General features: G+C 37.7%; 1 protein-coding gene across 1 annotated transcript; it reads right to left on the bottom strand.

Annotated features, from left to right (window-relative positions):
- Positions 1 to 224: 224 nt before the first annotated feature.
- LOC121383740 (integumentary mucin C.1-like) lies at positions 225 to 6,497 on the bottom strand (the record flags this gene model as incomplete). The annotated part of the gene is made up of 6 exons (XM_041513836.1): positions 6,447 to 6,497; positions 5,016 to 5,134; positions 2,030 to 2,141; positions 1,312 to 1,534; positions 1,013 to 1,249; positions 225 to 931 (listed from the first exon to the last, which is right to left on the bottom strand). Coding segments are annotated over exons 1-6 (1,449 nt in total), but the record flags the coding sequence as incomplete, so codon positions are not given.
- Between the last annotated feature and the right edge of the window lie 5,837 nt (positions 6,498 to 12,334).

Raw genomic sequence — 12,334 nt, 5'->3', positions numbered from 1 at the left:
CATTAGTAGAGGTGGTAGTAGTAGTAGTAGCATTAGGACTAATAGTAATAGTAGTAGCAGCAGTAGTTGTTATTGTAGTAGTAGTAATAGCAGTTGTAGTAGTTTGCAGTAGGAGAAGTAATTACATTGGTACAGGTAGTAGTAGTAGCATTAGTACCAATAGTAATAGTAGTAGCAGTAGTAGTAGTAGTAGTAGCAACAGCAGCAGTAGCAGTGGCAGTGGTAGTAGTAGTAGTAGTGGTAGCAGTAGTAGTAGTAGTAGTGGCAGTAACAGTAGCAACAGCAGTAGTAGTAGTAGTAGTAGTAGTAGTAGCAGCAGTAGTAGTAGTAGTAGCAGCAGTAGTAGTAGTAGTAGCAGTAGTAGTAGTAGTAGTGGCAGTAACAGTAGCAACAGCAGTAGTAGTAGTAGTAGTAGTAGTAGTAGTAGTAGTAGCAGCAGCAGTAGCAGCAGCAGCAACAGCAGCAACAGCAGCAGTAGCAGTGGCAGTGGTAGTAGTAGTAGTGGTAGCAGTAGTTGTAGTAGTAGTAGTAGTAGTAGTGGTAGTAGTAGTAGTAGAAATAGTAGTGGTAGTAGTAGTAGTAGTAGTAGTAGCAGTAGTAGTCGTAGTAGTAGTCGTAGTAGTAATAGTAATAGTAGTAGTAGTAGCAGCAGCGGCAGTGGCAGTGGCAGTAGCAGTAGTAGTGGTAGTGGTAGTAGTAATAGTAGTAGTAGTAGTAGCAGTAACAGTAGCAGCAGTAGGAGTAGTAGTAGTAGTAGTAGTAGTAGCAGTAGCAGCAGTAGCAGTAGGAGTAGTAGTAGCAGCAGTAGTAGCAGTAGTAGTAGTAGTAGTGGCAGTAACAGTAGCAACAGCAGCAGTAGTAGTAGTAGTAGTAGTAGTAGTAGTAGTAGTAGTAGTAGTAGTAGTAGTAGTAGTAGTAGTAGTAGTAGCAGCAGCAGCAGTAGCAGCAGCAGGAGTAGTAGTAGTAGCAGCAGCAGCAACAGCAGCAACAGCAGAAACAGCAGTAGCAGCAGTAGTCGTAGTCGTAGTAGTAGTAGTAGTAGTAGCAGCAGCAGCAGTAGCCGTAGTCGTAGTCGTAGTAGTAGTAGTAGCAGTAGCAGCAGCAGCAGCAGTAGTCGTAGTCGTAGTGGCAGTAGTCGTAGTCGTAGTGGCAGTAGTCGTAGTCGTAGTAGCTGTAGCAGTAGTCGTAGTCATAGTAGTAGTAGTAGTAGTAGTAGTAGTGGTAGTAGTAGTAGTAGTAGTAGCAGCAGCAGCAGCAGCAGCAGTAGCCGTAGTAGTAGTAGTAGCAGTAGCAGCAGCAACAGTAGTCGTATCGTAGTAGCAGTAGTCGTAGTCGTAGTAGCAGTAGTCGTAGTAGTAGTAGTAGCAGTAGTCGTAGTCGTAGTCGTAGTAGCAGTAGCAGTAGTCGTAGTAGTAGTAGTAGTAGTAGCAGTAGTCGTAGTAGTAGCAGTAGCAGTAGTCGTAATAGTAGTAGCAGTAGTCGTAGTCGTAGTAGCCGTAGTCGTAGTCGTAGTTGCAGTAGTAGTCGTAGTCGTAGTAGTAGTAGTAGCAGGACCACAAAGATAATTAGAGAGGAAGCACGCTGCCGCCATCCCGTGGGCAACTCTTTCCATAAGCAGCTAGATATATTTTGTATTAATCATTATATACACTACATAGTACATACTACGGTATGTGTTACACCAGTTGAGCCAGAGCGTACCGGCGGGGATTAGTTATAGACCGACCGTTTTACCACTAGGCCACGTCCAGCTCCAAGAAGAATGAATGAATGAATGAATGAATGTTTAACGACACCCCAGCACAAAAATACACATCGGCCACTTGGAGTCCAAGAAGAAGACGAAATAGAAGGGAAAAAAGCAGTTGTAGTCGAAGAAGCAGTAGAAGAAGCAGTAGAAGACGAAGCAAAGACGAAGAAGCAGAAGAAGAACAACAATAAGCAATTGTAGAAAAAGCAACAGAAGTAGAGGCAATAGAAGAAAACGATGCAGTATAAGAGAAGCAGTAGAAGAAAAGAAGCAGCTGACGGAGAAACAATAGACGAAGCAGTAGAAGATGATGAAGCAGTAGAAGATGATGAAGCAGTAGAAGATGATGAAGCAGTAGAAGATGATGAAGCAATAGAAGATGATGAAGCAGCTGAAGAAGAAGAAGAAGAAATGTTTTATTTAACGACGCACTCAACACATTTTATTTACGGTTATATGGCGTCGGACATATGGTTAAGGACCACACAGATATTGAGGGAGGAAACCCGCTGTCGCCACTTCATGGGCTACTCTTTTCGATTAGCAGCAAGGGATCCTTTATATGCACCATCCCATAGACAGAATAGCACATACCACGGCCTTTGATATACCAGTTGTGAGTCACTGGCTAGAGCGAAAAATAGCCCAATAGGTCCACTGACGGGGATCGATCCCAAACCGATCGCGCATCAATGAAGCAGCTGAAGAAGATAAGAAGAGGCATCAGTAGAAGAAGAAGAAAATAGCAGTAGAGGAGAGAGAAGAAGAAGAAGAATAAGAAGCAGTAGAAAAACTAGTTTTTCTGACGATTTCAACTACTGGCCATGCACGCACATCTTCTACGAACACATGTGGCGCGTGTTTACGAGAATGACCGCTCGCAAACAATAGTATTGGTTTCCATCATATGGTCCCATTATGTCACATTTATTTAACGTTACGCGCGAAAACCAGTCTAACGAGCGATCGCGAATACTCGGCTTCGTGAACATGTTATTACTTCCCGACTGGCAGTGGTTCCTGTACATAATAAAGTCGAATTTAGACATACTAAGGCCTTCAAATATATGAATCTGATCAAATATCCCTTGATGCTGTTGAAAAAAAAATGTACATGGAGTATGGAGTTTCCTCTGACTACAATGACCTCCAACAGCCGTTGATTAACAAATCAATGTGCTCTAGTGTTGTCGCTAAACAAAAAAACACTTGCATTCAACAATGAAAAGTTAAAAATAATTAGATTTCAAAGAAAAACCTACAAACTGTTTATCTGTGAATGCATACCTAATTAAAACATAACAATACCGGTGGATTTTATTTTAATATCAACGGTTAGTCCGTGTTTCCCGTAGATAAAAAAGAATGCAAAAACGTTTTGTAATTGTGTATGCATTTGTACTTAAACCCGCAATCTGCATTCAATGTGTAATAATATGTATTGTTCATTGAGTAGTAGCCATTTGCTCGTGTATCATTCAGTGTTCGAAATAAGCACTTGTCCGTTAGTCTTGATAAGTGAAAATCTGCTCGGACAAGCAAAATGTACTCAATGGTTGTCGAGTGGACACGTAAAATGTTCAGTGCAGTTTCATTTTGAGCAAAACTACAGTCCTTATACTTGAATAAAACAAAACATTTGACAAGTGAAAATATTACTGGACAAGTAGATTTTTTTCGGTGGACAAATAAAACATTCTGGTTATTTCTATCACTGTCATTTTATGTTTAAATAAAGTTTCGTTCTATTCTGTTCTGTTCCATAACAGAATGAATGAATGAATGAATGAATGAATGTTTAACGACACCCCAGCACGAAAAATACATCGGCTATTGGGTGTCAAACTATGGTAATGCAAATAAATAAAGTGATGATCAACATCAATATAAAAATTCAAGGTTTAAACAAAAACAGTGTAAAGAACTGTGCAAAAATACAAATACAAATATCACAGAATTTTACGGACACCGAATCTTACTCTAAACTTCAATTTGTGCTGTATTGGCCATTCTCAAAGAGAATGTTACACCCCTGCACCACGGTGAGGTTACAGCACGCGCAGGGGTGTTCCATAACAGTTACGCATTTCATTTTGTATTGTGGTATATCAAAGGTCGCGATATGTGCTATCCTGTCTGTGTGATCGTGCATATAAAAGATCCTTTGCTACTAATGGAAAAATGTAGCGTGTTTTCTCTATAAGACTATATGTCAAAATTACCAAATTTTTGACATCATGTATAAATCAATGTATTCTAGTGGTGTCGTTAAACAAAACGCACATTTCGTTTTGTATTTAAAATCTGTTACTTATATGACAAATGACGCATCAACTAAATTCAGTGTCTGATTTAATTTTTAAAAGCAAATATGCCAAATTGTTAAACGATTTTCTCTTAATATTGTAAGCCTACCAAAGACTGTGGTATGTGCTATCCTGTCTGTGGAATGATACATATAAAAGATCCCTTGCTACTAATGGAAAAAAAAATGAAGCGGGTTTCCGCTTTAAGACTATATGTCAAACTTTCCAATTGTTTGACATCCAATACCCGATGATTAATAAATCAATTTTCTCTAGTGGTGTCGTTAAACAAAACAAACTTAGTATTGCTTTGTCCTCATACCAGTGAAAGCAAGGGACACCATTCTAAGTGCTTGTTGGGCGATAGATACTAACCGCGGCGTGGCGTCCAAGTGATACACTATGGACACTAAAAATTGTTACAGCATGGGCATCTGTCTAACAAAATATGACGATATCTCAATACATAATGAACCAAACCCACTAGAATTTACATACATGAATATGTATTTATATTTAGTAACTAACACTATCAATATTTTTAAAAACCAACCAAGTCTACAAGAACATTGAATTTTTCACTGATTATAATATCAAAATTACATTTCTCTCTGCCTCTCTCTCTCTCTCTCTCTCTCTCTCTCTCTCTCTCTCTCTCTCTCTCTCTCTCTCTCTCTCTCTCTCTCTCTCTCTCTCTCTCTCTCGTAATATTTTTTTATGAAACATACATGTATGTTTTAAAAAATCAAACAATTAGTACAGTAAGTTAAAAGTCTTGAATGTGACACTAAAACATTCTTAAAGAATATCCACCAATTCGAAGTCTGAATTGTCTCATAGAATCCAGTTCGTTTCCAATTGTTTTTGTTTTTTAAATACAGGCTTATTTACAAATTCATAAAAAAATATATGTAAAACAATTAGATTAAGTACCTATACAAAAACTAACAATCATGTACCTGACGCTATGATGCTGAGGAGACAGAGTTAATTGTGCCGCCGCACTAAAAACATCGTCTCCAAAGTCCACTCCCGCAGTAACCGAGTAACCCATGCAGTGGCACCGACGATTCACAGACTAAAAACAACAACATATTCAGGACCTACTATTATCAGATATAAATCTTACTTATAAATCGATATTTCTTTTCTGCCCCGTCTCCCGCCATAACGTGTTAATTACTGGACAATCTCTCCTATTAAGCATTAAGCACGCAACAAAGAACCCCACCCCGCCCCCCGAACAAAATATGAAAACAGCTTACCGGGCCTCGGAAGACTGTGTCCCCTGTCCGAGAGTCACGCAATTACTAACAGTCGCTTTACTTTTCGATACTTTTTACGCACAACCTGTTTCCATGGCAACGCATGTCTTTGTCACAACAACCTGGTTTTTACGACAATCTCATTATATGCTAAGGAATCGCGGCTTGCGCGGGTCTTGGACAAATTCGAATTTGCGGCCACTTCTTCACAATACATTAACTTATCAATGACTTGGCCGTGGCTTTGATATCCCCCGATTCAATCAATGACGGAATTTCTACGAAAAGTGCCATTTTCGCGAAGAGCGGTGGCTTTTATGCCAACACATGCTTCAAGCCTGGGAGACTGACCATCGCAGACACCGAGCGGCATGTTTCTTCAATATGCCTACTTCGTTGATTTCCGGTCTGGTCTAATGGCCAGTCTTGTTGTCGTGCGTGTTTCTGAGTGCCCGGATGTGGCCGGTCTTTGTTCTTTCTTTGAAGGAGATATGTCACAATAACGTTTTATTGATCTGTGAATACAATAACTCCACTTCCCAGACAATATGTCTCAAGGAATGTTGTATTAATGAAGACAGCTTCACTTGACCGTAAACAAAAACAAGACTTTTTTTCTTTTTCTTTTTTTTTTTCTTCTTCTGAATATAAAAGAGAGTAACTTTGGAAAGAGTGACATGGTTTAAGTGATTGACTAGTGACATGGTTTAAGTGATTGACTATGTAGTGGATGAAGAGATTAAAACGTGGATATTTATTTGGTGGCATACTAATGTTTAGGGACAAGACGTAGCCCAGTGGTAAAGCGCTCGCTTGATACGGGGTCGGTTTGGGATCGATCCTCGTCGGTGGGCCCATTTGGGCTATTTCTCATTCCGGCTGGTATATCAAAGGCCGTGGTGTGTGCTATCCTGTCTGTGCGATGGTGCATATAAAAGATCCCTTGCTACTAATGGAAAAATGTAGCGGGTTTTTTCTATGAGATTATATGTCAAAATTACCAAATGTTTGACATCCAATAGCCGATGATTAATAAATCATTGTGCTTTAGTGGTATCGTTAAACAAAACAAACTTTACTTATGTTTACGATTAGAGAAGGAGGAGGAGAACTCCATTAACATACCCATATCCCAAGACCGGTCTCTGGCATGGCCAGGTTTCCGATTTGTGACATTATAGGGTGTATACTGCCAAATCAAATCCCATAGACGACAATAGTAACATATGTGGCTAAAACTCCTACCTGCAACGTATCAATCGACATAAACGCCACGGATATAAATACTACCACCCCTCACCCTTAAAGTGAATCACAAAAAAGTGGGTGTCAAGCTGCTCATTTCTGAGATAACGGGTAGCGTCTATGACTACCCTAGTTTCGCACAAAATTTTAGTACTTTTTTTTACAGGTACCCCATACATGTTCCAAGCACAAGGCTACTTGACACAGTGGTACTAGATGAAATAAAATTGCATACATTTTTTGCCCAGATGAAACTAATTTTTTTTACAACCAACACACTCACATTTATAACCAATCACAGGACTTGTGGTGTTCACTTCTCTATTAAAAGTTCGGTGCACCTCGAACTTTGACCCAGCCGGAAGTTATTTGGTTTAATACTACCTATAGGGACATTCTTGAGTGTGCTGCATTGTAAGATGTTGCCGACTACTAAAATATTTCTGCGATTAAACTTACATATTAAATATATTTTCTTGTTTAGAATATCAGTGTTTGTATATTCAATGTGTTTCTGGTCGTCTTAATATTTGTAAGAAGCCCAAACTGGATTTTGTCTTCAAATAATTTCGTACGTACGAAAAAACAATATTTTAGGAAATAAGATGACATTTAACCTAGTACAAATATTATAACGATCAGAAACACGTTTAATATACAGCCACTAATATTTTACGCAGTAATTATAATCGTTAAAAAGTATCTGATAGTCGATAACATCTTAAAAAAGTGAAGCGAACTCAGGAATGTCGCTTTAAGATTATAAAACAATAGTCAATCAGTATAACCGTTTTGTATCACACACATCTGATCAAAATCAATATCGCATATGCAGTACGACTTATCTGTCCTGTGTTTATAGTAAAAAACGTGGATTATGTTTTAAAATGCACCACAAGGTATGGTGTCATTAAGAAGACTTAATTAATCAATTCTAATTTCAGAACTTGTTAATTCGTAGTTCGTCATACATGCATAACGTTAGGACTTCATAGTAGTTATCAAAGGCCGTGGTATGTGTTATTCTGTCTGTGGGATGGCGCATATAACAGATCCCTTGCTGCTAATCGAAAAAAGTAGCCCATGAAGTGGCGACAGCGGGTTTCCTCTCTCAGTATCTGTGTGATCCTAAACCATATGTTCGACGCATATTACCGTAAATAAAATGTGTTACGTGTGTCGTTAAATAAAACATTTCCTTCTTTCATAGTAGTTAGGACTTCACTACACTATGCAGCTAGTTATAAACATCGTCTTCAAACTCCTATCATATTTAAAAGTATCGCTGTATTCTCAACACGGCCAGCAATTCCATGCAAGCAGAGAGGAAAGGACTATTTGATTAACGACAGCTCATATGATACTCCCAGGAAACAGACTGAAGAGTAAATGCAAGGTTAGTTTCTGTTCACTTTCATTTGAAACACCCGGGTGGGATGTAGCCCAGTGGAAAAGCGCTTCACCGATTCGTGGCCGGTCTAAGATCGATCCCCGTCGGTGGGCCCATTGGGATATTTGTCGTTCCAGCCAGTGCACCACGACTGGTATATCAAACGACGCGGTATGTGCTATCCTCTTTGTGGGATGGTGCATATATAAAAGATCCCTAGCTATTAAAGGACGAATGTAGCGGGTTTCCCCTCTAAAACTATTTGTCTTGAAATTACCAAATATTTAACATCCAACAGCCGATGATTAATAAATCAATGTGCTCAAGTCGTATCGTTAAACAAAACAAACTTTAAACGTTTTAAACACTATGAGACATTTTAAACAATGTGCATCTATTGTATTTGTTTGTTCTGATGATCCATTTGGCTTTAAGTCACAATCACGTTTTCAGAGGTGCTGTGTCGAGAGTGTTGGAAACATCCATTTAACTGTAATTATGTTTAGAAAATTGTGTTGTCCCCATTTTTATCTTGACGGTAATTTAATAACGGCACATTTCTCTAGACTCGGTTTCAAAGGAAAGAAACTAATGTCTTGTTTCACACGTCAGACTCAGTGCATTACGTGGGCTGGAACTATTAGCTATAAACATGGTCATTTTGACCCATTGTTTAGACAACAGTCAGATTACCGTATTTCTTCTGTATTGATATCCCGATCGCTTCCTAGGAATTTATTGGGCTATCTCTCTTTCCAGCCAGTGCACCACGACTGGTATATTAAAGGCCATGGTATGTGCTATCTTGTCTGGGATGGTGCATATAAAAGATCTCTTGCTACTAACGGAAAAAATGCAGCGGGTTTCCTCTCTAAGACCATATGTCAAAATTACCAATTATTTGACATCCAATAGCCGATGATTAATAAATCAATGTGCTCTAGTGGTGTCGTTAAAATAAACAAACTTTATTTTTTAGAATTTGTTTTTAATATATACATTTTTTATAACCTAATAGATGAATGTGATATGATAGAAGACAGTTAAAGCTTGTTTTGTTTAACGACAGCACTAGAACACATTGATTTGTTAATCAGCTATTGGGTGTCAAACATTCGGTTATTTTGACATATAATCTCACAGAGGAAACCCATTTGTTTCATTAGTAGCAAGGGATCTTTTATATGCACTAAAACAAAGACAGGCCTTTCATATACCAGTCGTGGTGCAATGGTCCCACCGACGGGGGTCGATCCTAGACCGACCGAGCGTCAGCCAAGCGCTCTACTGTTGGGCTAATATATGAATGAGTCAAGTGTTTAGGACCAACTACACTGAGCTACTGTTAAAATAACCGTATATTTCACACCAAATGTCTGCACTTTAAAATGTGTTGTGGTGTTCTTAAACAAAATTCCGTTTTATTCCATGTCCTTTTCTTGCTGATTGCTGAAACGGATTTATTTTGGATTTTTTTTTTTTTTTTCACTTTATAAACGTTTAATCATTTCGTTTTTGTCTGTAGTTTTTATGACAGATTTGGCGCGTGTGCAGAGGGGGGGTTTCACAGTTGAACAAAGATAAAAAAAAAAAAAAAGCATTACCTGAACCCCCTACAAATTGTTCCCGCCGTAGTCTAGACCCCACTGTCTGCATAATGTCCTGTGTACGCGCATGTGGATTGAAGAAGTCTATACCAACATGTAAGTAAAAAGTTGTTGTTTTAAAGTAAGAAACATGGTAAATGAGATCATTATATTTGATAGTTTCTTTAACTCTACAATCTTGTAGACCGGATATTTTGTTCACCGCACAATTGAACGAGATAATGAATGTGATTAAATATTAAAATTTCAAATCACTAGCCCTGACTTCAGGATAAGCACACAATGGGGGAAAACGTGAATCAGAAAACAGACATAAAAACAAACAAAAGCTATTATGAACTTAATGAAGATGTTACGGTCAATGACATTTAGAGCAATTTCTTGTTTAGGTGATCTAAATTGATCTACGTTATAGTAGAGAGCTGTTTTGAGGTGTGGTGGGTTATAGGATCGATTACCATCAACGGCTCCATGGCTCTCCCGACCCAACTGGTGTCTGTATGGAGGCAATTCTCCCAGAATGTGTCACGTTGCATAATGGTAGCTTTATAAAAATAATGTTTTTGAAATATGATGTTTTATGATCATGTCTTATCTCTGGGGTCAGGTAAATGTATTTCAAATAAAAGCAGCGATCTTTACTTAGGATTTTAGTATTTTAGTCAACTTTTTCCCAGAACAGAGTCTCTTAGTTGGTCAACACCGTAACAGATGGTGGGTCATCGAAAAGTCTTAACTAATTGGTGAATAATGAAAGACATTGAACCAAAATTCTACAAAACATTTTCTTTGAGTTAAAAAACAAGAATGTCTCTGATACATAGCAGGTAAAGTGAAGTTTTGTTGAGGTTTTATACAGCCGTTCTTGACATGGTCTCTCGTTTGTGCTGACTGGTGTTGTGTTAGGGAATATTGGGAATATTTCGTTTTAATTGTCTCCTTGAATAATTCCAATGGCCCAAACTCTATAAATTCATGTAATTCCTATAGTGCATATTCTTACTAATATGAATTTGCTGAATATTGCGCTTCAGTGGGATAGCAATTCTTTATAAAAATGGGTATCACGGTGTTGACAAACAGTTACGGTGTTGACATCATTTACAATTACGATGAATAAATATTAAAATGTTTTATATATAATGAACATTTATTGATTCATCTTTCTGAGTGACTATCAAACAGTGAAATAGCAGGACAATATTTGAGCAGTATCTTCAAGGAGCACAAAAAAAAAGGTTCAAGTTACTATAAAAATCAGAAGTTGGATATAATTAACGTTCATCTAATTAAAACGGCAAACACACTGAGATACGAAATGAATGTTTGTTTAACGATACCTCTGTATATTTAAAAATTAGTTCATATATATTTAAAGCTACTTCACATCTAACCTATTGTTATTTGGATATTTTATAAACTTCGCAATGGCTGCATGTTACGCAGTTAACATACGTTGTTTTCTTGTAATAAAAAAGTCGAAATATTTTATAATTGATGAACATTTACTGATTTATCATTTTGAGTAGCAAAATAGCATGAATATACTTCATTTGTTTTAACAAGGGACACTAAGGAAGCTTCCAGTTGCCATGAAAATAGCATGAATATACTTCATTTGTTTTAACAAGGGACACTAAGGAAGCTTCCAGTTGCCATGAAAATAGCATGAATATACTTCATTTGTTTCAACAAGGGACACTAAGGAAGCTTCCAGTTGCCATGAAAATAGAATGTTGGACCCAATTGCATGTTCACCAATTAAATGGCTAAAATAGGATATTTAGAGACACCTCGGTACATTTTAAAGCTATTTCATATTGAACATGTGGTTATTTAGACACTTGATCAAAGTTGTAATGTCATAATGTGAAGGTGTTGACCGTTACGATGTTGGCAAAATTTAACAAAAACACAAATTTTCATCTCATTATTGTTGATTAGCTATGTTGAATTGCCAAGCTATATTCGAAGCATCTATTTATGATGGTCTCTGAATAAATCATATTCATTTAATACATCAATATATGTATATTAATTATGCCCATTACTGTGTTGATAAAAGACAAACATACGCAGTGACCCATCCCTTTTCTGCCTGACCATTTGTAGAAAACTGATACTGACGGCAATTTTCGTTAATATAATTTGAAAAGATTGTGGTTTTTCCCTACTCCGAAGGAACCATGTCTTGGTTTATCATTATACATCACAGTCTGTGATGACCGACTGTGCTGACCGGCGTTACGGCGTTGACGTATTATTTGCAAAATGATTAACAGAGAAGAATAATCATGTAAAATAAACCATAAGTATAATTCCACCTTCAAGTCTTTATGAATCGACTGAGTGTTATAAAATACTGAATGAAATCAGTTTGGAGTTATTTTGATTTAGATTAAGTCTCATGGCCTTGATTTGTAACATGGCAATTTTAGGTTTTTCACCCTATTAAATCAAATATTAGTTCATTATTTCAGGTGCCTTTGTCCTATAAAAAAAATTCTGTGAGGTTTTAATTAATATTAAAATTTTAGGGGTGGGTGACGCAATATGACAGATTTCGGAACAATGACTCATCATGTACTATCCTATGAATATAAGATATCATTGGCCGCTGTTAGCAAAGAAGCCTTTATGGCGTCAGCGGTCTCTAACCCATAGCACCCCACCCCACCCCCTCTGTTCCTCCCTCTCTCTCTCTCTCTCTCTCACTCTCTCTCTCTCTCTCTCTCTCTCTCTCTCTCTCTCTCTCTCTCTCCTCTGTCTCT

The sequence above is a fragment of the Gigantopelta aegis genome, chromosome 10 (genome assembly GCF_016097555.1).
Source record: "Gigantopelta aegis isolate Gae_Host chromosome 10, Gae_host_genome, whole genome shotgun sequence".
In the NCBI taxonomy this organism is placed as follows: Eukaryota; Metazoa; Mollusca; class Gastropoda; order Neomphalida; family Peltospiridae; genus Gigantopelta; species Gigantopelta aegis.
Note: the sequence above shows the minus strand (reverse complement) of the source record. Positions and strands in the feature narration are given on the sequence as shown.